At 41.3% G+C, this 27,115-nt stretch overlaps 1 protein-coding gene across 1 annotated transcript in view; it reads left to right on the top strand.

Moving 5' to 3' along the window:
• Positions 1–27,115, top strand: part of PLXDC2 (plexin domain containing 2) — an 830,569-nt gene that overhangs the window by 640,660 nt on the left and 162,794 nt on the right. The window contains exons 6-7 of the mRNA XM_030199473.1: positions 7,893–8,011; positions 23,534–23,633. Coding sequence (XP_030055333.1) covers positions 7,893–8,011; positions 23,534–23,633 — 219 coding nt within the window. The remainder of the gene's footprint in view (positions 1–7,892; positions 8,012–23,533; positions 23,634–27,115) is intronic.

The raw sequence follows: 27,115 nt of genomic DNA, 5'->3' as shown, positions 1-27,115 counted from the left end.
GATATCAGATAGCCAACTATAAAACAACTGCTTGGCATTTATCTGTGTGTTGTAGTTGGCAGTTCAATCATTAGTCATATGGATAGCTGGGTGACTGGTGGACCTGAGGATTGCTTAGTAACTTGCCTGACTTGTCACCTACTGTAGATAAGGTTTTAGATAGTGCTGGGTAGGAGTCAGCTGTCCTGTAGCTAAGTTTATAATTTTGGGTAGAAAGTTGAAATCCAGAACTTCCAGGGTAGCAATTTCAGAAATGCTCCATGTTCCACATACAGGATCCAAAGGCAGGCAGAGTTCTGGAGTCTCAATGGAATAATCCACACGACAACCCACTCAATTAAGATAACTCATCTACTATAACTCAATTAAGATAACTCATCTACTATAACTACCTAAATCACTCCTCTCCTTCTTCTTCTACCCTAATTTAACCTCCACACAACATTAAATGTATATGTCACCTTGCAATGACAATGTTAACAAAACTCTGTAAGCCACATTGAGCCTGCAAATAGGTGGGATAATGTGGGATACAAATGAAAAAAAATAAATAAATAAAATGGTGTAGGAAAGAGAATTTAGATTGCTGGGAACTAAGCAGAATTCAGGGGAAGGGGGTGGCATATTTTGAAAAGATGGGCTCCACCTTACCCAGGGTGGAACTAGAGTGCTTGTACTAATGTTTAAAATGTAGATAAAGTAACTCCTAACATAGGTAGCACTGTCAGCTTGTTCTTTTGCACATCATCTGATATCATCAAACAACTTTTCAAAAAAGTGGTGTTCCTATTAATATTTTAGCCATATGAAACAGCCCTGTGAGTGCAGGGAGAATCCTCAGTATTGAACAATCGCCTTCCCTTTGCCCAGGAGGGGTATTTTTTAAAAGTTGGTACCATTTAAAACCTTTGCCAGCATTGGCTACCAATAAGTTATGGATGTAAGTTTAAGGTTCTGCTATAATTGCATGGTGATTTTTATTCTAGCCTTTCAATTTGTCTTGCTAAATTGTTAGTGTTCTATATACCTCTTCATTCCTTGAGTTTCTCTCAACAGAATCAACGTAGCGTTCTGTCATCTTCTAAGCTTCATTTTGAGTCTACGCAGTGCTCAGTTTTTGTGTATCTTGCTCCATACCTTTGGAACATGCTTACCAACCAACTTAAATTAGAATCTTCTTACTTTAGATTCAAAACAGGTTTGAAGACCTAGGCCCCTGTTTACAAAGCCGCAGTAGTGGCTGGCAGTGCAGTACTGTTGACACAGCCTATTCACTTTAAATGGGCTCCTAGGAGGAGTGGCCTAGTGTTAGAGCACCAGTCTTGCAATCCAGAGGTAGCCAGTTCAAATCCCACTGCTGCTCCTTGTGATCTTGGGCAAGTCACTTAACCCTCCATTGCCTCAGGTACAAACTTAGATTGTGAGCCCTCCTGAGACAGAAAACTATCCAGAGTACCTGAATATAACTCACCTTGAGCTACTACTGAAAAAGGTGTGAGTAAAATCTAAATAAATAAATATATCAGCAATGCCACATGGCTTTGTAAATAGTGGGGGCTATTGACTTGGAGTAGGATCTTTTCATATACTTACTGAGGTTGGAGGGAGGGTTTTGTTGCATTTTCAGATCATTATTTATACTGTACTTTTTACCACTTAAATCAGCGTTACTTTTTCTTATTGATATGATTGTGTTATGTTTACGTTGTTCACTGTCTTGCTGTGCATCTTTGAAAGGCAGTTAATCAAATTATAATAAACATAAACATGAATATATTGCCTTCCTGGATCTATGGTATAACTTCCATAAGCGTGGTGCTTAGCTCATATAGGGGTCATTTTATTAAGCTGTGGTAAAAATAGGTCTTAGCATGTGTGAGGAATTAGATAGTATATTGAAAAGAACACTCCCTCATAGATGCTGCAGTTCAACCTCCTTGCAGCAGAGGGCACTAGTCAGCTGAGGCTGTTGCTGAATCCAAGGGGCAGGGCTCAGATCAGGGTGGAGCTAAAGCCCTGAAGCTGAATCGATCAGGGAGGCCCCGATACAGAGGCCCTAGGAGAAGAAAAGCTGCCCTGTAGTGTAAGGGTTCCCGTGCTGATGTGCAGTGACCGTGACCTGGCTGTAAGCCACTTTTGCTATTTGACTAAGACTTGCAAGTTGTGTTTTGAAGTCCGGCTGGAGCCAGTCCTAAGACTTGGAAAGAACCAAGAACTTAAAGGCCCCACCAGCCACAGACTATGTTTGGGCCTGTCAGCCAGAGGCCTGCTCGAGACTATGTTTATTGAATGGAGGAGGTTTTCCAATGTTCCTGGCCCTGTGAAGTAACAGGCCTCAGGACTCATATATATATACATACTTATTTTTGCTTATATCCTGTTGTTCAGCTGAGTTCTTCCACCTGTCCACCCTCAACCCTTGCTCAGTGTATCACAGCATGCGCTTATGCAGGTCATTCCCGCATACTAAGGCCATTTTTACTATGATCAACTAATATCCAAATGTTTGTCCGGTTGCAGATCGACTTCACTATTATACAAACAAAAGAACTGCTGTTGAAAAATGACAAATAACAACTAAATAGTATGCCACGCTAGCGGAAAAGGCCTCAAAGAGCTTCCAGGTCTTGAATTGATCTGTTGAAGCTATATCGGGTCAAAAGGACCCTGCTTTCATCATTGGCACAAAAAACCGCTGCTGCTTAAACTGTTTATAATTTCAATTATTTTGCTTAGCTTTTATTACTAATGTTGCTATCAATGTTAAATAAACACCACACTTATCTTTATAGTGGGTGCTTCAAGGATCGCGTATATTGCTGAATTCTTCTCTCTCAGGTACATGTGCGGGGCCGACGATGGCCAGCATTTCGCAAGGCTGCTTCAGGGCCTCTGTTGCACACTTTAGAAGAAAGGTCAGCCCAATCTATCACGCTCTCCTATAGCTCTTTGAGGCCTTTCCGCTAGCGTGGCATACTATTTAGTTGTTATTAGTCATTTTTCGACAGCAGTTCTTTTGTTTGTATAACATTTTTACTATGGCCATAAAAACCCCTATTTCTTTTTTTTTTTTTTTGTATTAATGGCCATGCACTTATGTTGCTATTAGTATGCAGCCATTTTAAAAAACATTACTGCAGGAAAACGTACTGACATCTATTTTGTAGGCAATAAGGGCTCCTGCATTATCTGCTCGCTAACCAGTTAGCGTGCAGCAATGTAGATGTGCAAAATGGTTAGCAAAGGAATGCCCACTCTCTACCCTGACACGCTCCCTCAAGAAATACCAAAAATTATTTAGCACACGCACATTCTCAGATTACCATGTGTGAGCACCTAACACAGCTTAGTAAAAGGACCCTATATTCTTTAATTCAATCTACTTTTTCCCTGATCTCTATTGATTATTTCTCTAGAATTTGCTGCCTCAAGATGAACGTAGAAACAACTGGAATGTTTATTTTCTCACTTTACCTTAATCACACTGTCACACTGCAGAGCCTCCTACCCCTCTACAATGTTTTAATCCCTCTCATAAAGGGCGATTGTAGCCAGAATCTGACTAGAGCTTCTAATTCAAGAATGTTTTACAATAATGAAATTGTGCTAATGAATAGAGGGAAAATTCATGTTAATTGACATTTTATGAAAATGTAGCTCATTAAAATTTGATTATCCGTCAACCTTGATTAATCACCAACTTACAAGTCATTTGTTATACATTTATGATTATAATCAAAATTCCAGTTTACGTATGCCTTTCTTCAGGCAAAACCCACATCCAAAATGACTCATGACCCAAAATAGTTTACAGATGTAGATGTTGCTTCACGCAAGTACTACATCTAAAAGGGGGGTGAATGATATTACAATCTTAAAATGCAACGACTCAAAGAAAATCTTCTAGAACAGTAGTTGTGTCCTGTCAAATAAATATATGAGAAAAGTGGGAAGAAAAACATATGCATACCAGCATGTCTCTGCAACAGATGTATAGAACATTAAAAACCACATTTTACAGAACAGGGACATAACATTAGCATTTGCACCCCTTCTCATTCTCACTCACTCATAACCTTAAGTAAAACCTTCAGACCCAAAACTTGGAACAAATATTGGCCGCAGCTTTATTAACAATAAAAACAACCAAATAGTTAATACAATGACAATCTTAACTTATTAAATACATTCTAGCATGGCCTTCACTTAACTCCCATCTCCCTTCTTCTGCAGCTAGTCGGTATCAAACTAGTTGTCCCTTTTCAACCTTCATATAAAACTAACCAACCAAACTTAATTTCCATGAGACCTGTGGTGTAGCCAAGGTCTCGCTTCCACTTGTGGCAGTATCACACACAACCAGGCACAGTCTCAGTATTTTGTTTCAGTTTCCCCTTTTTCCCTTAATCAAGAACACTACCTGGAATTGAACACATTTCCTGCTGTGACCCCCCCTCCCCTAGTCAACCACATTCTCAAAATAACACCCCAAATCAAATATCACCCAATAGACTCCAACAACCCAGGGAAGGACAGGATGGGAGCACAGCATACCACACTCCCACTCTCAACCACCCAAATGCACCTCACAAAAAGTCCCTGCTCAAAATGAGTTCCCAACATTTCTGCCTTCATTACATCACCACTCTTGTTCTGGCCAATCACGTTACTCCACTTCCACCCCACTGTACTATAATGTTTCAAATGCTCTACCATAACTTCCTTGTTCCCTTTATTTTGTAGTGGAGGAGTGGCCTAGTGGTTAAAACACCAGTTTTGCCATCCAGAGATGGCATGTTCAAATCCCACTGCTGCTCCTTGTGCTCTTGGACAAGTCACTTGGGCATGTTACAGCCATAATGGAACAAAACAAAACTGTCCAGGATTAAAACTAAGAAGCTTTGAGTTAGACCTGTTTTTTATAATGAATAAGGCACAAAAGGGTGCCCTAAATTACCACATGACCACTGGAGGGAATCAGGGGTGACCCCCAATACACACCCAGTGGTCATTCACTCCCTCCCACTCCCCCAAAAAATGTGAATAAAAATATGACTTCCCAGCCTCTATGACAGCCTCAGATGTTAGAGCCAGGTCTATTAGAGCAGAATGCAGGTCCTTGGAGTAGTGTAATGGCCAGTGCAGTGCACCATGGCATGGGGGACTCTGGTCCCTATCTCCCTCTACCTGTCACATTTGTGGAGGAGAGCCCTCCAAAACTCACCAGAAACCCACTATACCCACATATAGGTGCCCCCTTCACTTGTAAGGGCTATTGTAGTGGTGTACAGTTGGGGTAATGGGTTTGGGGGAGCTCAGCAGACAAAATAAGGGAGCAATGGTGAGATGTGTATCTGGGAGTATTTTTTTGAAGTCCATTGCAGTGCCCCCTAGGTATGTCTAGGGAACCTGTCTATTAAAAATGCTGGCTCCTCCTACATCCCAATGGCTTGATTTTGTGCATTTTGCACTTGGTCTTTTTTTTTTTTTTTTTTTTTTTAATGGACCAAAACACAAAACATCCAAATCATAAAACCTTATTCAAAACAGTATTTTTAGAAAAAAAAAAAAGATAGTTTTTCTTTTTTTGAAAATACCTTTTTTTCTATTCAGATTTTGGACTTTTTTTGCAAAACGTCCAAAGTCAGAAAGACATCATATCGAAAATGCCCCTCCATGGGCAAAATGTGCCTCCCAAAAAGCAATAATTTCTGAAAATAAAGAAGTAATATATTTTCTTAGTTGCAGTCTTCTGATATGCATTATTGGACAGCCCAAGAGCCTACTGTATAGTTGCCTGAAAAATTCTGGAAAGAGCTGTCACTGCTGTCAATGTCAAACCACTGTTATCACTGTAAACAAAGTAGAATCAACAGAAGCTTACAACACTGTGGAACAAAATGACAAAGACTGCTATTACATCTACTGCCATTGCTGCTCTGAGTGAAGGGAGGCGGAACTCCCAATGCTGTCATAATGTATCAGAATTCAGACTTCAGCTAATGTTTCAACATTATTTGATTTAGAGAAAATCCAAACATATCCTAGCAAATGTCTGAACTTATGCTCAGTGGCTTGTGTACTCCAAAATCTCATACAGAAAGTACAAGGAAAACAAAACACTGAAGTCATTAAAAAAAAAAAAATGGGGATCCATGACATCCCTGTAACAATAATGTGTAAACCCAAGACACACAGGACCATATTGGGGGTCAAAGAAAAATACTATGTACCTGGAAAATGCAGTAGTTTGTCATATAAACAAAAATAAAATAAAAATTAATCCAAAATTCATACAAACATACCTGAGTCCAATTCAGTGTTTATGCTTAAAGGGCTCAACAGGTTTACATATAAAGGTCCAATATTGCTCCAGCTGAAGCAATAGCCTTTACCTTTTATCAATTTTGCAGTGATGAATAAGATTGTTTATAACAGCCAGTGTATCCCTGGAACAGTGAACTCTGCAGTAGATGGACTAAGAAATAAGTGACACAATGGTTCAGGTACTGAATCATCTTGTGATGAGGACAGAAGGAACCATAATAGGAGTACCACAGCATTGGTCCAAGATTTTTTAGTGAGAAAACCCTGCTGTAGGAAGCACTCATGGAAAGGAAGCTATGGTTTTTTTTTTTGTTACATTGTGCCCCGCGCTTTCCCACTCATGGCAGGCTCGATGTGGCTTACATGGGGCAATGGAGGGTTAAGTGACTTGCCCAGAGTCACAAGGAGCTGCCTGTGCCTGAAGTGGGAATCAAACTCAGTTCCTCAGTTCCCCAGGACCAAAGTCCTATCCCTAGCTTCTCAATAAGACTACATCTGACCTGGATCAGTTCACAAACAGGAGATATCCTCAGTGATTAATCTGTCCTCTAAGTTATTGAGTGGTCCTTTTACCAAGCTACTACTACTAATCATTTCTGTAGCACTACTAGATGTATGTAGTACTGTACACAGTATATGCAGGTACCTTCTCTGTCCCTAGAGGGCTCACAATCTAAGGGCCCCTTTTACTAAGCCACGTTAGGCTCTACGCGCACTCAAAGCGCGCCAAAATGAACTTACCACCCGACTACCGCATGCCTCTTGCAATAATTTCATTTTTGGCACGTGTCTGGAAAATATTTTTTATTTTCAGACACGCGTAATGGACTCGCACCACGTGGCATCTGACACATATAGGTCCTTACCATGCATCTAGATCTATGGCTGGCGGTAAGGTCAGACACCCAAAATGGACGCATGTTGATGCCCCTCTACAAGTCATTGGTGAGGCCCCACTTAAAGTATTGTGTTCAGTTTTGGAAGCTGTATCTTACTAAGGATGTAACAAGAACTTAGCTTGATTTTAGCTGGTCTCCGTGTTCTTCCCCGGGCCCCAACCGTGATCAACAGTGGCCAGCGTTTCAAAGACTTTCTCTCAAGCTTCCGTCGGCTTTACTGAACGGCTGTCCCTTCGGCTTGTGATCCTGAAGCAGAGAGCAGTGAGTCGAAACCCTGGCCACCGTTGATCACGGTCGGGGCCTGGGGAAGAACACGGAGACCAGCTAAAATCAAGCTAAGTTCTTCTATTAAGCTATTGCCTTGTTCTGAATAGTTACAGATTATCCTGTAGAGGTTTTTGCCGATGATGAAGAAGTCCTACTCCCGTGTGACCATGTAAAAGTCTAGGAGCTTCTCGAGGCTTTTCCTCTATATCACAGCGAGTGTATTGACCCTATTGTAAGAGAACCCTCAGTTTTAGAGTGTGTCTACAAGCAGTTTTGGGCTTCTCAACCCCTACCTTTATTGTTTAGTAAATCTAAATTTGATCATAATCATAGTGGTAAATGCTTATAATAGCATAAATGCAGGTGTGACAGCTTTCACGTCTTCTTTGTAATTTTCAGGCACTGCACTAGTTGTTCAATGGGATCACGTACATCTTCAGGATAATTACAACCTGGGGAGTTTCACTTTTCAAGCTACTCTGCTCAGTGATGGCCGAATAGTCTTTGGATACAAAGATGTAAGTAGGTCAAGAAACATTTTTTATAATACAGTTTGTGAATTACTTTGCAAAAATCTCATCTCTCCTTCTTAGAAAGTATAATGTGCTGCAATGTATTCATACATGTGGAACAGCTATGAGGTATAATTCCCTATTTAATTTATGCAAAATAAATGTCCATTAGCTTGATTGTTTAGCCCACAGTGGTATATGTAATATATGTAATATATGTAATTGGTTCTTTAGTCTATCTATCTATCTATCTATCTGGTTTTATGGGTGCATGTAGAATATATGAACCATAAAAAGACAAAAATAAATTCTAGGGTTTGAAATCATCTAAATTTATGGAAAGCTTTCTTTATATCACTATTAAGTGAGTTTGATTCCCACTTCAGACACAGGCAGCTCCTTGTGACTCTGGGCAAGTCACTTAACCCTCCATTGCCCCATGTAAGCCGCATTGAGCCTGCCATGAGTGGGAAAGCGCGGGGTACAAATGTAACAAATATATATATATATATATATATATATATATATATATATATAGGTCTCACCTTGATGATCCTACCAGTCAACTAAATTGGCTAACAAACTGCTGTTAAGATGGCTCAGAACACTGTAGGATATGTGGACTGCAGCAATAAGTCTGAAAGGGGTCCTTTTACTAAGGTGCGCCGAAAAGTGACCTGTGCTGGTATAGACGTGTGTATTGGATGTGCGCAGGTCCATGTTTCAGCGCACCTACAAAAAAATGGCTTTTTTTCAATTGAAAATGGATGTGTGGCAAAATAAAGATTAAAGTCACCCATTCACTTAGTGGTAAGGTCTCATGCGTTATCGGGGTGGTAATCGTCAGCGCATGTACATTGCCAATTACCACCCAGTTAGCGCCATGCGGTAGAAAATAAAAAATATTTTCTGCCACGCATATCAGACACATGTAAAAAATGGAATTACCACCTGGGGCTCGTGGTAGCTGAGTGGTAGTTCCAAAGTGATGCAAGTTGAACAAGCATAGGCGCCTACTCGCTTTAGTAAAAGGGCCTCAAAGTCTTTCTGAAGTTCTACATTGTTTTAGGAGTCAGTAACTAGTTTGAATCTGCCTTCATGATATGAGGTATAACAGATATTAGAACAAGTGGCTTTATATGTAGGGGCAGGGCTAGATTTAAGATTTCAGCACCTATAAGCAGCACCAGAGGGTAAGGGCGGGGATCTTCCCTCACAACTCAGAAATCCAAGGAGGGTTCAATATACTCAAGGAAGTGAGAAGTGAGAGGGGATATTCAACCAGAATGCCATGGTGGTGTCTTTAAGTGGCACCAATGGACAGTTTAAAGCAAGTGGAAGAAGGCTCTTTAATGCCCTGGGTGCTTGGCACCTTTATTTGTTGCATTTGTATCCCACATTGTCCCACCTCTTTGCAGGCTCAACCTTCAGCATATAGTGCCAACATTGCCTATGCCTAAATCCAGACCTGCATAAGAGTGTCACAAAATGTGACCTGTATTACTTACATCAGTTTTCCCTACTGGACTGAATGGTGTGGTTAGAGACAAGGAGTGTGTTTTCTCTGAGAAACGCCCCAGTGGGAAAGTTTCTCAGGTAAAGATCCTTCCAGATGCATTCTTCTGCAAAATGTATGAGCCTATATTATATTTACTCTTCTGTTTTCTGTTAGCCTTATATGTTCCTGAGGGTTATGGGAGGAGCTCTCAGGCACCCAAGAGTGGGAGCATCTTAGTCCAAGAGGCTCTTTAGACTAAGGAGCCTAGAGACTAAAGTTGGTGAAAACTAGTGGCCTCTGTTCCTTGTGTTTCGCTAAAGAGTTCTCTCAAATATTTCTGCAGTGGAGTTTCTTGTTGAATCAAAGGGAGCACTGCTGGGCAGATAGAGATTCTACAGAGTAGCTTTCAAAATGGAATTCAGCTTGAACTGAGCCACCTTTCCTCAGGAGGAACTTTTCTTAGTAGCAATCTTCTGCCAGGTCACTGACCCAGAACCTTTTAAATTTGTTTCCTTTTCCCCATCCCAGCTGAACAGGGAACTCTACCAATCTCCTAACCTTCTTAAGGTAAATTACCACTGGTTTTGCTATGTAATAGTGCTGATCTGCATCAAAGTCATACAGTATCAATATGAAGAAAGCCCAAGGTGGATTTCCTTCCACAGAGTACCTTTGCTAAGGAATAGTTGATGAAAAAAGCTCCAGTGAGTGCATATTTCCAGTAACTACAATCACTATTGTTTTCAAAGCAAAATTATTGCTCTCTTAGTTACATTGGATTATCTAAACAAGCTTTACAAAAACTGCACAAAATAGGGGGAAATGGATTGGGACTTAATATACTGCCTTTCTGTGTTTTTTGCAACTAAAGGTCATAAAGCAATGCATGACCTAACAACTTTCCGAAAACTACTGAAAACCAACCTATTCAAAAAGGCATACCACAATAATCCATCTTAAATAGTAAACAACGACACTCCACCAAAACCAGGCAAAATTATCTCTCTACACTGGACTGACTCATACACTCTGTTACCAATGAACAATAACGCAACACCACTTTATTTCGCCGTTATGAACTTCTATATTTGATTGTCTAATTGACTCTATACTTTACTCTATCAGCTACTTCAATACAATACCATTATGTATTTCTCATCCCGGAAATGGCGATTGCCATTACGGCATACTGTAAGCCACATTGAGCCTGCAAATAGGTGGGAAAATGTGGGATACAAATGCAACAAACAAACAAATACATTCAAAGTGGTTTACATATTATATACAGGTACTTTATTTGTACCTGGGGCAATGGAGGGTTAAGTGACTTGCCTAGAGTCATAAGGAGCTGCAGTGGGAATTGAACCCAGCTCCCCAGGATCAAAGTCTGCTGCAGTAACCACTAAATGGCACATGGAGGGGGTAGGCACTACTGTCAGGCTCCTGTGGCAGCCTGGTGGTAGTGCCTGATTGGTGAGTGCCAATGCCACAGTAGCCCCTAAGGAAGCAATAATGATGGTACTACTAATCTGAAGTTTGGCTAATTTTTTCTTTAAATAAATTTGATAGGATCTTTCAATATTATGTCAAGCTCCATTGACTGCCTATTAAGGTGAGAATCATGTTTAAATTTGCTTGTATTTTATAGAGACTTTTAAATGGTGACTGTCCAGGATATATGTTTTCACATTTTGTATTCTCCAATAGGAATAGGAGATTGTATAATAATTCCCCTTTATCCTTCCATTACATTACATATTGGTTTTATATTCTGCAAAAACCTATTCAGTTCCATGAGGATCACAAAGACAAAGAAGCCAAAATACTAATCTGGGCATTACAAAAGTCAGTGGCATAACTAGTTTGTTTGCAACCTGAGGCAGGTCGCTGCTGAGTCCCTCCCTGGTACAACACCCCCCAAAGCACATCTCCCATCACCTTTTCTCCTAGCAAGGGGGCGCATGGAGTAGGTGCATGGCTGTTGGCTCCCCTGCCCCGAAACAGGAAGTAACATCAGAGGGGGTGGGGGACTGGCAGAGCCAAAGCCACATGCCTGCTCCACACACTCCCTTGCTGCCTGTACCTGGAGTGGACTGCCCCACCTCCCCACCCTTGGTACATTACTAACAAAACCTCAGTTTACAGATAACAATATAAGTCAACCCACATAATTTTTAAATAAAAAGTTTTTAGCTGTTTTCCAAAGCTTAAATAGTCCTTTACAGAATTAATTACAGTAGGAAGAGAATTCCAAATTGAAGCAGCTTTATAAGATTGAAAAACAAAGAGCTGTATAAAGGATTTAACTGAACCAACTGAGGGAAACCGTAAAACAACCTGTTCCCGAATTAGCTGTCTAGTTAAGGGAGAAAAACCCCCAGACCAAATAAGAGGGAAAATCACCATAAAGGGACCAAAAAACTATTGAGCATAATTTAACATGAGACCTCGCCATTATAGGTAGCCAGTAAAGTTTATGAAAATATGGAGTTATTGGTTCATCCCAGCGTAGAGAGAAAATGACTCTAATTGCTAAGGGCTCCTTTTACAAAGCCATGCTGGCATTTCTGGCATGGCAAATGTGATAAAGCCCATTCAATTCCTATGGGCTTTGTCACATTTGCAGCACCAGAATCACTAGCGCTGCGATAGCTGTACCACAATGTTATAAAAGGGCCCCTAAGAAAGCAACAATGATTGTACTATTAATCTGAAGCAAGGCAGCTCAAAATGTCTTCAAATAGCTCTTTATTTCCTCAATTGACAATAAAAGGAGTTTTTAGTTTCTTTATTTACCTGATCTATCATAAACTAGCTGTCCACCTCAACTCCTAAAATAGGTGTAATAAATTCAAACTTAAATACATTTTTTCTATAATAAAGGTTTCTTTTCCCATTATGTTCTTAATAGGGCCCAGCTATAAGAATTTTGTTTTATCCTGGTTGAGCTTTTAATGAAAACAGGTAGCCCACTGTTCTGTAACTTTTACACATTTCTGTATTCTCCTCAGCATTTCTTCACTTGATGGATTAGAATTATATTAATTTGTTTATGCAGACGACATTACAATTTTGATGTTGTCTCCTAAAGCTCATGAAGAAATGCTGAGGAGAATACAGAAATGTGGATTACCCAGTGGTTGTAACAATAGATGAAATAGAATAGGTGAAAGGGGTGAGCCCTGCGGCATTCCAGTCCAGTTAAAGAGGGAAAAAAGCCGTAAACTTCATGAAAATCTCTTAGCTTTTCAAGCTCCAAAAATCTGGAAGGAAATTGTTTAGAATATAAAGACTTTTTCTATTTAAAAGATATCTTCAATGTTAATGGAGTTAGTCTCATTGTATGGTGTTTTTATTTTTTGTACTCTTAAGATATTGTCTATACATTTTGGAGCCCTTTTACTAAGCTTTGGTAAGTATGCTATAAAGGCACTACCACAGGACATGTTCAGGCGTTCCAAGGTATTTCTGGGATCGGTGCATGCCAATCCCATGTTAAATAATCTAAAATATTTTTTAGCTTGGAGGGCATGTTTGGCGACGGAGAGTAGGCGTGTCTTGTGCTAATCTAGTAGCACAGGTAAATTGCTGCATGCTACCCGATTAGCACGGGATTAGTGTGGGAGCCCCTACTGTCTACAAAATAGGTGGCAGGAAGGGCTTCCATGCTAATGGCCATGCGCTAATTGGCAAATTAGCACATGGCCATTAATAGAAAAAAAGAAATTGCAGCCATTTTAAGGCCATGCTAAAAGTGGCCTCAGTGCGTGGAAAACCCACACTGTAAAAATAGCGCAGGCTATTTTTTTTCGCAGTTTAGTAAAAGGGCCCCTTTATTTGTGACTGTAATTCCCAAGTGTTTTGCTCATTGTAAACAGTGTAGAACCTTACGTTACCTGTGGTATATAAATAAATGATAACTTATATGGATGTCTTTATTATTATTATCTATATTTTTTAAGCAAACTTTTTAACCAGATATCCATGTACCAATGAGCTTCCGAATATCATGGCTTAACAATGTCTGACTATCTTAGACCTGTGATAGCTGCACTAAATGACCAGATGACCACTGGAGGGAATCAGGGATGACCTCCCCTTATGCCACCAGTGGTCACTAACCCACTCCCACCTCCCAAAAAATGTGATTAAAAAACATTACTTACCATCCTCTATGCCAGCCTCAGATATAATACTCAGATCCATTAGAGCAGCATGCAGGTGCCTGGAGTAGTCTAGTTGTGGGTGCAGTGCACTGCAGACAGGTGGACCCAGGTCCAAACCTCCCCCTACCTGTTACACTTGTGGTGAAAACAGGGAGCCTTCCAGAACTCACCAGAAAGCCACTGAACCCATATATAGGTGCTCCCTTCACCCATAAGGGCTATTGTAGTGGTGTACAGTTGGGGGTAGTGGGTTTTGGGCGGCTCAGCACACAAGATATGGGAGCAACGGTGAGAAGTGTACCTGGGAGCATTTATTTGAAGTCCAGTGCAGTGCTCCCTAGGGTGCCCCATTGCTCTTCTGGGATGTATGGCCAATCTACTAAGAATGCTGGCTCCTCCTACATCCCAATGGCTTGATTTTGTGTGTATTTCACTTGGATCTGTTTTTTTTTCTCAAAAATGGACCAAAAAGATATACGCACAGACCACAAAATTATCTATCAAATAGCCATTTTTGGAAAAAAAAAAAAAAAAGAAAGCTGGTTTTCTGTTTTGAAAATTGCTGTATTCCCCACTTGAATTTTGGACATTTTGAGCAAAACATCCAAAGTTGCATTTAGACGCCATATCAAAAATGCCCCTCTAACTGCTATTCTATCAATATGCACCTATCTTATTTAGGGGTCCTTTTACTAAGGTGCGCCAAAAAATGGCCTTCACTGGTGTAGACACATGTATTGGACATGTGCAGGTCTATTTTTCAGCGCAGCTGCAATAAAAGGACTTTTTTTGGGGGGGGGCGAAAATGGATGTGTGGCAAAATGAAAATCGGCGCATGTCCATTTTGGGCCTGAGACCTTACCGCCACCCATTGACTTAGTGATAATGTCTCACGTGTTAACCGGGTGGTAATTGTTGGCACACGTACAATGCCGATTACTGCCCGGTTAGCGCCGCATGCTGGAAAATTTTCTGGCGCGTGTAAAAAATGAAATTACCGCCCAGCCATTCAAAATTGGCGTGCATAGGACGTGTGTATGTGCCTACACAGCTTACTAAAAGGGCCCCTTAGTTCTTATTTTACAGATAGGTGTACACATGGTGTAACCCGGTACCTCTAGGTGCAGCCAAGGATAGAACAATCTCCTCCAGCCACAGGCTCCCGGTAAAGTCAAGAAATAAATGTCCACCAGCAACTTCAATCTTAAGGACTTTATTCCATGCAGGTTTCTAGTAGACCTGATACACAGTTCCAACAACAGCATTCACCTTCAATCTTAAGCACATATAAGCCACCTGAAAGTGTGTGGGCAAATAGTCCCCTTTAAGCAGTAGGCTATCAGCACATACCAGGATTCAATACAGGCTCACAGTCAGCTCCAGTCTGGGCTGTTTATCCAGTGCACAATAAACAGTAGTTCAATTCCAAATAGAAGCAGTTCATTCAGTTCATCATCACAGTTAAATCACAAAGAAGCAGTTTCTACCTTCTACTCTCTTTACCTTCAGGAGGGGTTCCATAATTTAGGGATTTCTCCTACCCCAAGGAATTCCCCTTTACATTGGCTTCACTGGTAGATTCAATACTTTAGGGACCTTTATTACCCAAGGATTTCCAGCCTGCAAATACTTTTGGGACTTTCTCACACCCAAGGGATTTCACCCTGCATCTGCTTTACTCTACCCTCTTCTCTCCTTCTGCTTCTCTCTTCCCTGGGACTCCTTCCCACCTGCCTAATCAATCCCTGACTTCTGCTACCACAACCAATCATTCTTCTTCCATTAGCTTCCCCCACACCCATACCAGCTGAGTTAAGCATTAGACTAATGATGAGCTCCTGCACACAGGGTTTCCTATCTCTCTTACCCCCTAGTGGCAGCCAGCTTACGCCAATATCTTCCCCTATTGCAGCTAGGAGTCCAGTTCGGGTTCTTCATCTCACCCTCTGGCTCCTTGCCTGCAATGCCTTCTGGCACTTGTATTTCAGACTGAAACTGCCTTAACCCAAATATCCTGGATGTGACTCTATCACAATGGGAAGAAGGGACTCTCACTTACACACATAACTTAGAATACTATTAGTTGTACATGTGTCGCCAGATCTATGGTTGGTATAAGTGCTTATGCTTAAATTATAGGCATGTTTTTCACTTGATACACTCTTATTTTATGAAGGAAAGTAGGCACAGTGTTATACAATTGCCCTTTTAATACAGTGAAAGTATATAGAGTAAATACAAAAATGGAGTTTTCCCTGCTCCCAGCATTTGAAGAATTCAAATACTTTTTAAACTTTAATTTTTGAGCTACTTTTTTTTAGGAATACACATTCTCACAAATCTCATGTTATAGGCTAAATCCAATCTAACTACCCCCCCCCCCCCCCCCCAACCAGGCATCTAATTCCAGTGGAGTAAACCCCACTTCAGTAGCCATATAACTCTATCAAGCCCCCCACACCCAGAGCAGTTAAGGCTCTAATCGCAGAACACAAGGTAATATTGAAAATCTGAAAGAAAAATCTTAATGGCTAAGATTATCAATGGTAGGCAATCATAAAATCAAGTTTCTGTAGCAAACCAAAGATGAAAAGGCTCCCTCATCATCTGAAACTTTTCAACATAGCCTTTCTTATCACTGTCAGTTTGCCCAGAAAGTATATATTCAATCATCTTTCTAAATCCTGGCTGGTTTCTGGGAGATCACATCTCTTTCAGAATTTATCAGTTTTACACCTTTCAGCAACCAGATATGTACTCACAAAAATCCATTCTTCTTATATATATTCAGAATCTCAAATTTACTTACGTTTATTTTGAAGCTTGCTACAGCTACAAGGTCTTGAAGTACATAAGTACATAAGTAATGCCATACTGGGAAAAGACCAAGGGTCCATCGAGCCCAGCATCTTGTCCACGATAGCGGCCAATCTAGGCCAAGGGCACCTGGCAAGCTTCCCAAATGTACAAACATTCTATACATGTTATTCCTGGGATTTTGGATTTTTCCAAGTCCGTTTAGTAGCGGTTTATGGACTTGTCCTTTAGGAAACCGTCCAACCCCTTTTTAAACTCTGCTAAGCTAACCGCCTTCACCACATTTTCCGGCAATGAATTCCAGAGTTTAATTACACGTTTCTCCAATTTGTTTTAAATTTACTACATTTTAGTTTAATCGCATGCCCCCTAGTCCTAGTATTTTTGGAAAGCGTGAACAGACGCTTCACATCCACCTGTTCCACTCCACTCATTATTTTATATACCTCTATCATGTCTCCCCTCAGCCGTCTCTTCTCCAAGCTGAATAGCCCTAGCCTCCTTAGTCTTTCTTCATAGGGAAATCATCCCACCCCCGCTATCATTTTAGTCGCCCTTCGCTGCACCTTTTCCAATTCTACTATATCTTTCTTGAGATGCGGCGACCAGAATTGAACACAATACTCAAGGTGCGGTCGCACCATGGAGCGATACAACGGCATTATAACATCCTCACACCTGTTTTCCATGCCTTTCCTAATAATACCCAACATTCTATTCGCTTTCCTAGCCGCAGCAGCACACAGAGCAGAAGGTTTGAGTGTGTTATCGACGACGACACCCAGATCCCTTTCTTGGTCCGTAACTCCTAACGTGGAACCTTGCATGACGTAGCTATAATTCGGGTTCTTTTTTCCCACAAGCATCACCTTGCACTTGCTCACATTAAACGTCATCTGCCATTTAGCCGCCCAGTCTCCCAGTCTCGTAGGTCCTCTTGTAATTTTTCACAATCCTGTCGCGAGTTAACGACTTTGAATAACTTTGTGTCATCAGCAAATTTAATTATCTCGCTAGTTACTCCCATCTCTAAATCATTTATAAATATATTAAAAAGCAGCGGTCCTAGCACAGACCCCTGAGGAACCCCACTAACTACCCTTCTCCATTGTGAATACTGCCCATTTAACCCCACTCTCTGTTTCCTATCCTTCAACCAGTTTTTAATCCACAATAGGACATTTCCTCCTATCCCATGACCCTCCAATTTCCTCTGTAGCCTTTCATGAGGTATCTTGTCAAACGCCTTTTGAAAATCCAGATACACAATATCAACCGGCTCCCCTTTGTCCTGATAATGGCAGGAAGAGACAGGTGCAGACGTCTCAATGAGAAGAGAACATCGTCTTTGAAGAGAGCTATTTGATATTGACCTAGTCCTCTTTAATCCCATTAATGTCTTTGTTGTCACTTACTTCCATTGCCAGTGGCTCTGTACTGAGGGTGAAAAGCAATGGAGAAAGATGGCATCCCTGTCAGGTTCCCTCTCCCACAGGACACAGATCAGAATACTTTCCATTGATCTTAACAAAACCTTAAGGATCCCTGTACAGGACCTCAATCCTTCTAACAATTTGTTTTCCGAAAAGTGTATTCTATGCAGCAATATGCCTTTTTGCAGATGTTACCAAGATTTGTAACAGAGTGGACACCCCGGATGGAGTGGAAAACATGAAAAAGGATCTGCAGAAGCTAGAAGAATGGTCTAAGGTTTGGCAATTAAAATTCAATGTGAAGAAATGCAAAGTGATGCACTTAGGGAGTAGAAATCCACGGGAGACGTATGTGTTAGGTGGTGAGAGTCTGATATGTACGGATGGGGAGAGGGATCTTGGGGTGATAGTATCTGAGGATCTGAAAGCGATGAAACAGTGTGACAAGGCGGTGGCCATAGCTAGAAGGTTTCTAGGCTGTATAGAGAGAGGTGTGACCAGCAGAAGAATGTGTTGATGCCCCTGTACAAGTCATTGGTGAGGCCCCACCTGGAGTATTGTGTTCAGTTTTGGAGGCCGTATCTTGCTAAGGATGTAAAAAGAATTGAAGCAGTGCAAAGAAAAGCTACAAAAATGGTATGGGATTTGCGTTACAAGACGTATGAGGAGAGACTTGCTGACCTGAACATGTATACCCTGGAGGAAAGGAGAAATAGGGTGATATGATACAGACGTTCAAACGAACCTTTTCCGGAGATGGGAAGGCAGTAGAACTAGAGGACATGAAATGAGACTGAAGGGAGGCAGACTCAAGAAAAATGTCAGGAAGTATTTTGTCACGGAGAGAATGGTGGATACTTGGAATGCCCTCCCGCGGGAGGTGGTGGGGATGAAAACGGTAACGGAATTCAAAAATGCATGGGATAAACATAAAGGAATCCTGTTCAGAAGGAATGGATCCTCAGAAGCTTAGTGGAGATTGGGTGGCAGCATCGGTGGTGGGAGGCGGGGCTAGTGCTGGGCAGACTTCTACGATCTGTGCCCTGAAAATGACAGATACAAATCAAGGTCAGGTATACACATAAAGTAGCACATATGAGTTTATCTTGTTCAGCAGACTGGATGGACTGTAATGTCTTTCTCTTCCGTCATCTACTATGTTACTATCCTGCTTGTTTTTGAAGAAGAAGGGCGCCCATCTTCCAACACAAATCGGGAGATGGGTGTCCTTCTCCTAAGGTCACTCAAATCGGCATAATCGAAAGCCGATTTTGGGCATCCTCAACTGCTTTCTGTCGCAGGGACGACCAAAGTTCAAGAGGGCGTGTTGGCAGTGTACTGAAGGCGGAATGGGGCGTGGTTAACAGATGGGCATCCTCGGCCGATAATGGAAAAAAGAAGGGGGTTCCTCACGAGCATTTGGCCAACTTTACTTGGTCCATTTATTTTCATGACCAAGCATCAAAAAGGTGTGCGAACTGACCAGATGACCACCGGAGGGAATCGGGGATGACTTCCCCTGACTTCCCCAGTGGTCACTAACCACCTCCCACTCCAAAAAAAACAACTTCAAAACCTTTTGTCTTTTTTTTTTTTAGAGTGTGTCCTTTGCTATGCCCGGCAGTTGAGGACATCCAAAATGTGGATGTTTCTGTGAGAAGGACATCCATGCCTTTGCTATACCCCTGACACCGATTTTGGATCACAGGTAGCAGCAGTGGAATTTGAATCGGCCACCTCTGGATTGCAAGACCAGTGCTCTAACCACTAGGCCACTCTGCCACTCCTCCACTCCACTCTCTTGAAATTTGGCCATCCCTGTAGGGGGGGGTCAGTATGCAGGTCCCTAGGGAGGGGGTATGTGTGTGTCAGCGGAGGCATAACGAAGGCATGGACATCCTTTCAAACATTTTGAATGGCCTCAACTGCCCCCCACAGGGATGGCCAAATTTCCAGTGAGTGGAGGAGTGGCAGAGTGGTCTAGTGGTTAAAGCACTGGTCTTGCAATCTAGAGGTGGCCAGTTCAAATCCCACTGCTGCTACTTGTGATCCAAAATTGAAATAAATAAATAAAGCAGGTGTCAGAGGCAAAAGGTATGCATGTCCTTCTCACAGAAACATCCACATTTTGGACATCCTCAACTGCCGTTGCTTCCCCTCCTTAAGAAGGAAATCATGTGCAAATGACTTGCCAATGATAGTGAAAAATAGTCCAAATGGAAAAATACACATTTACCAAATGTTCTCATTTATTTGCTTATACATAACATCTTGCTTTCAATGATTAAATTTGCAGATGACACAAAACTATTCAAGGTTGTTAAAACATATGCACACTGTGAAAAATTGCAGGAAGACTTTAGGAATTTGGAAGACTGAGCATCCAAATGGCACATGAAATTTAATGTGGACAAATGCAAATGCACATTGGGAAGAATAATCCAAATCATAGTTATATGATTCTAGAGTCCACCATGGGAATCAGCACCCAAGAAAAAGATCTAGGTGTTGTTGTAGACAATATGCTGAAATCTTCTGCCCAGTTTGCAACAGGCAGCATGCTAGGAATTATTAGGAAATGGATGGTAAATAATGCCAAGAATACTATAATGCCTCTATATCACCTCACCTTGAGTATTGTGTTCAGTTTTGGTCACTGTATCTCAAAAAAGATATAGCAGAATTAGAGAAGGTTCAAAGAAGAGTGACCAAAATGATAAAGGGGATGGAATTACTTTCATATGAGGAAAATCTAAAAAGGTTAGGGCTCTTCAGCTTGGAAAAGAGACAGCTGAGGGGAGATATGATTGAGGTCTACAAAATCCTGAGTGGTGTAGAACGAGTAGAAATGAATTGATTTTTTATTCTTTCAAAAAGTACAAATCCTAGGGGACAGTTAATGAAGTTACATGGAAACACTTTTAAAACAAATAGGAGGAAATGATTTTTTCTTTCAATGAATAGTTAAGCTCTGGAACTCTTTGTCGGAGGATGTAGTAACAGTGGTTAGCGTATCTGTGTTTAAACGAGGTTTGGACAAGTTCCTGGAGGAAAAGTCTATAGTCTGTTATTGAGACAGCCAGCCCTGTTTGCCCTAGGATTGGTAGCATGGATGTTACTACTATTTGGATTTCTGCCAGGTACTTGTGACCTGGATTGGCCACTGTTGGAAACAGGATACTGGGCTAGATGGACCATTGGTCTGACTCAGTATGGCTATTCTTATGTTCTTATTCCACTGAGGTGGAGGAATTCTCAGTTCAAGGGTAAGGGTAAAGGAAGTGTCCAGCCCATGTGACACTACCATAGCTCCTGCTTCCAGAAGTTTCTCAATCAGGCTTACTGCACCAAATTCTAAATCCTTAGCCCACTACATGAAAGCATCAATTGGTCCCGGATGTAGGGTTCTCCTCAGATTTGGAGGGGAAAACCTATTTTTTTCCTCTGCATTTGTTCATAATTATAAGGTAGTACAAGAAGGTGCAGCCAAGGTGTCTCACAGCACTGCTTCCATCTTGATCTCAGACTCACCACACCACCAATTTTCTATATTTCTAAGTAAACTATCATCTTCTTTTGACCCAAAGGTATTAGGATTAGAGAGGATTGTTCTACATTTAATTAAACTTAATCTTGGACTTCCATTTCCCAGACAATCTAAAATATAATGCCTTAGGTGCAAGGTGAGGGGGGAGGGAAAAGAGATTTTTATAAAGAAAATAAGGTTTACTAAAACCTATTCACTTTGTCTAGGCATCCACTTCTATTTCCCTCAGCCTGTAGTGAAGATGAGGGATCCAGGGTAAAAATTAGTGGTGACTTTTAACTTTTAACTCAACGTTCTTTTCATGGTATTCCTAATGAATATGCATGAAAGAGATTAGTTAGTGCAGCCTTGCTTTTATGCATGGCTCTCATGCAAATGCATTAAGACTATCATGAAATCTCAATCAATTTGCAGGCATCAAGGACTGAAGTTTCCCAACCCTTTGTCTATACTGTCTTCAGAAGGTACTGGACTGAATATTCAAAGATAACTGTTAAGGGGTTGATTTTCAGCCAGTGGTAGTGAGTACTTTTTGCCGCTGCTGGTGTTATTCCTGTATATTCAATGTCAGGCTATATCCAGGCACTGGCATTGAATATCTGGGTTTTTGTGGCCAGCTCTCTCTTATGCGGTCAAGTGGGATAGAGATAGGACTGGATTTTATGCGGTCCAATTTGAGCACTAAATTTAGGCTGTTAAGTGATAAATATTGGCACTTATCCGCCTAAGTGCTGACTCTGCCCATAGACCACCCACAAAATTAAGCTCTTTCACTTTAGTGGTCTGTGGTGGTACTCATCAGCATTAACCAGTTAAGTGCCACTGGATGGTCCCACACAAGCAATTTAACTGGCCAAGAGCCATTTCTGGCCACTTAAATCACTTTAAATATTGATCCCTGAATGTGTAAACTAGATATCTAAATTTTCAACAGCTCTATAAGCATAGCAGCAGTGAAAATTCTTAGTGATACCCCAGCGTAGGTGTTCTGCCCAATTATATAGATAACTGGCAATATTCAGCCGCTGTCTGCAGAGTTAAGTGGTTTAAGTTAGGATATCATGGCCTCTGCTGAATATATGCTGATGATTTAAACACCGTGGCCCGCATTTTTAAAAGATGCTGGCTATCGTATTTAAATATTCAGCCATCTGATTTTGGAAACAGGAAATACCGATTCTCCTTATCCCCCAACATTTGTTTGCTTGCGTTTGTTTGAGATAGCAAATGAATATTGGGTGCAGATGCAAATACATAATGACTTGAAGCCTCTGCATGAAGGCATCATGTCACCATTTGGTTACAATTCACAACCTTTTCTGTTTAGCAATGCAAAGAAAAGCCAGAGGTCCAGACTACTGCCTATGGGTGAGTTTTCACATATTGTTGCATTAGCTTGCTTTGAAGTTTTACTATTGTGCAACACACCCAGATTATCCACCCAAGCGGGAAAGAGCTAACTTCCGCTGTCGGTTCTGTGCCCGGATATTCAATGCCGGGCCATTTCTGATGACAGACATTGAATATCCAGTTTAATTTTGGCCAGTTCAAACTTAACTGACGAAGCCGATATTCAGTGATAGCCGGTCAAGTCTGAACCTGCCAAAGATATTCCAGATACTCATGTGACCAAATATGGCCACCAAACTCAGGCTGAAAATTGGCAGATAGCCCGTTATATTGGGCGATATAGCTAGCTATCCACAAAATTTCAGTGGGTCATGGCTGCACAAGTCCTGCTAAAAATTCACGGATAGCTGGCCAGGTGGCGATCCTGGCCAGTTAAATGCTTTTGAATATCAGAAGGAATATTACTTCACCAAACATTTATGGTGGAAAACACCGAAAATCTGTCTTTCTTCATTTTTTCTTAACTTTATTTGAGTGTCAAAGAAATATATGAGCAGTACAACAGTTGGTGTACATTGTGTTTTCAATGTTCCCCAGCATAACAAGAATCCAGGTGGTTTTATCCTTGAATATTGTTGTACTGTTGGCTGGTTGGTTGGTTGGTTCTTTTTAGCTGGGTATGGTGCCTAACACCCCATAAATTTGTTTCTTTTGTAGATTCCTGTCTCAGTGTTGCAGATAAGCTCCATCAACCATCCGGTGAAAGTAGGACTATCTGATGCATTTGTGGTGGTCCACAGGATTCAACAAATTCCCAGTAGGTAAACATGGATAATGGAACCAGTGGTGGTACTCAAACCATTTCTCAGACCCCTTCCCTCTCCCCCTCCCCCCCCCGATTTGACTTTTCAGATTATCCCTAATGAATGTGCAGAAGGTATATTTCCATGCATCACTGTACACACAAATGTGCCTCATGCATATTCATCAGGGTCAACCTGAACACCTAACTAGCTTCAAGGGGTGGGGGATGGGCAAGGATAGATTTGATCACCACAGCTTCTTTGCTTTCTGTTCATCATTTCAGTTTGTAGTTTTTATAGGCCAAACTGATATAGAGGGCCTAATCACACTTAGGTGCCTGCCATAAATGATCCAGGGGTCCTTTTACTAAGGTGCGCTGAAAAATGACTTCCGGTAGTGTAGGCATGGGTTTTGGGTGCGCGCCAATCGGATCCATTTTTCAGCTTGCCTGTAAAAAAGACCTTTTTAAAATTTTTGCCAAAAATGGACGTGCAGCAAAATCAAAATTTTTGGATCTGCGACCTTACTGCCAGCCATTGACCAAGCTGTAAAGTCTCACATAGTAATGACCTACCCGCATAAAATGCCACTTGGCGTGCGTCCGTTACACGCATCCGAAAATAAAAATTAATTTTCGGCCGTGCATATCGGCCGCACAACAAAAATGAAATTACTGCAAGAGCCATGCGGTAGTCGGGTGGTAACTCCATTTTGGTGCGTGTTGGGTGTTTATAGACACTTACGCGGCTTAATAAAAGGGCCCCCTAGTCTTTTGTTTTTTAAATGTTGCACAGGTCCCAGTCAACTTCAACGTACCACTGAGAGCCTGGCTGAGCACTGTTGAGTCCATGACACTGGGGTTTCAATGGTAAGCTGAAATGAATTTTGGCATCTGCACACGCTTTCCATGCACTAAAATATAGATTTTACTTTTTAGCACTGAGGGTGGGTTGGGGGGGCAGAGAGTAGGCATGTTCTGCGCTTATCAGTTAATGCAGCTACATTGCCGTGTGCTAACCGATTAGTGAGTGATCCCTTACCACCTAGAAAATAGGTGTCAGTAAGTGTTCACGTGCTAATGGGAAATTTAGTGTGTGAACATAATTAAGAACATAATAACATAAGAATAGCCATACTGGGTCAGACTAATGGTCCATCTAGCCCAGTTTACTGCTTCCAACAGTGGCCAATCTAGGTCACAAGTACCTGGCAGAAACCCAATTAAAAGCAACATTGCATGCTACCAATCCCAGGGCAAGCAGTGGCTTCTCCATGTCCATCTCAATAACAGACTATGGACTTTTCCTCCAGGAACTTGTCGAAACCTTTTTTAAACCCAGATAAACTAACCACTGTTACTACATCCTCTGTCAGCGAGTTTCAGAGCTTAACTATTCTTTGAGTGAAAAAATATTTCCTTCTATTTGTTTTAAAAGTATTTCCATGTAATTTCATTGAATATCCCCTAGTCTTTGTACTTTTTGAAAGAGTGAAAAATCGAATCACTCCTACCCATTCTACACCACTCAGGATTTTATAGACCTCAATCATATCCCACTTAAACTGTCTCTTTTCCAAGCTTGAGAGCCCTAACCTCTTTAGCCTTTTCTCATATGGGAGGAGTTCCATCCTCTTTATCATTTTGATTACTCTTCTTTGAACTTTTTCTAATTCTGCTATATCTTTTTTGAGATACGTCAAACAGAATTGAACACAATACTCAAGGTGAGGTTGCACCATGGGGCAATACAGAGGCATTATAATATTCTTGGTCTTATTTTACATTCCTTTCCTAATAATTCCTAGCATCCTGTTTGTTTTTTTGGCCACCACCACACACTGGGCATAAGATTTCAGTGTATTGTCTACAACACCTAGATCTTTTTCTTGAGTGTTGACTCCTAAGGTGGACACTAGCATCAGTTAACTATGATTCGGATTTGGCCATTTTACCCATGCAAAAAAAAATGGCCTTAGCACACAGGAATGACCCACGTAACCACACGCTAAGGCCAATTTTTACCAAGGTGTGGTAAAACGGCCCCTTAGTAAATCAGGCTTAATAATCTGTGGGAAACTAAATCTTTGATTGTTGAGGGGGAAAGTTCTGAAAATGAATCATTTGCAGTAAATTTAGCTCAGTCATGGAAAAAGACTCCTCAGTCAAGTGGCTGTAAACATCCTATATAATAATTAGCACCTCCAACGTTCCATCACTGTCTGGCTGCCTGGGTTCGTAACATCGCATGACATCAGCCAGCCTCCAGCGTTTCATTCCCCCTCACTGCCCCGCCCTCACATCAAAACGTAATGACGTCAGAGGGCGGAACAGTGAGAGGGAAGGGAATGCTGAAGGCGAGCTGATGTCAGGATGTTACCAACGGAAGGGAAACCAGCCAGGCCAGCCAGACAACGATGAGGTACAAAAGAAGAGAGAATCGCGGCACATCGAGGGGAGGGCAGGGCAGAGCAGAGCAGAATCGATGGACATGGATGGGATGGGAGGAGAGAAGAGAATTGCGGGACACAGATGGGAGGGCAGGGAAGAGGAGAATCGCTGGACATGGAGGGGAGGGGAAGGGAGGGGAGGGAAGAATCGCTGGACATGGAGGGGAGGGGAGGGCAGGGGAGAGACAAAAAAATCGCTTAAAAGAGAGCCTTTCTAGGGCCTGTTTCATTGTTGAGGAAACGGGCTGGGTTCCACTAGTTATAAATGAAAGAGCAATAAAAACCTATTTCCTTACTCTCTGGAGATTTATGTCTGCATCTGTTACTAATTCTCAAGAATGGCATTCTTTTTGCTTAGAGTAAACCAACTTAAAAAAAACAAAACTATAATGTGCTTAACTAGCTTAAGTAGTTTAGGTCTAAGGAGAAAATAAACTAAATCTGCATCTGTCCTTCATTCCACCAATCACAGACAAGGTCTTTTTTCTGTTTTGTGTATTTGTGTGTTTGTGTGTGGTGGGGGGGGGGTGGGAATGCCATGTTTCAGTCAAGCTGTAAAGTCGGCATAGTTGCAGCTTTTTTTTTATGATGACCTTCAGTCGACAATAATTTGTTTGATCTAAGATTGACTTTCACTCTACTTTTTTAAAGGTCAAAGCTGTTTATACCATTGTTTTATGCAAGTTTTAAATCCAGTGGGGAGGCATTTTTCATTCAGGGGAATAACCAAACCCAAGCAAATTTTCTTTAAGCAAAATTGCACTTCCAACAAAACAAAATCTGTTGGTATAAAATGGCAATATAAGAATATCCTGTCAGAACTGTTAAATAATGTTGGCCCATAGAGAGACAATGTCAGCTACCCTTTGAGTATGAATGTTCTTGCATTCCTATCTTTCAAAGGTGTTAAATCAACCATGGCGCCAGTCAATTACTGTAAAGTGAAATGAAAGACTAGTTGTTTTAGTTTATTTGTTGGTTCTTTGGGACACATAAAGAATTTCAATTGCTTCTTGCTTTATCTTCAGAAAAGGCACTTCAAAGATC

The sequence above is a fragment of the Microcaecilia unicolor genome, chromosome 1, assembly GCF_901765095.1.
Source record: "Microcaecilia unicolor chromosome 1, aMicUni1.1, whole genome shotgun sequence".
NCBI lineage: Eukaryota > Metazoa > Chordata > Amphibia > Gymnophiona > Siphonopidae > Microcaecilia > Microcaecilia unicolor.
Note: the sequence above shows the minus strand (reverse complement) of the source record. Positions and strands in the feature narration are given on the sequence as shown.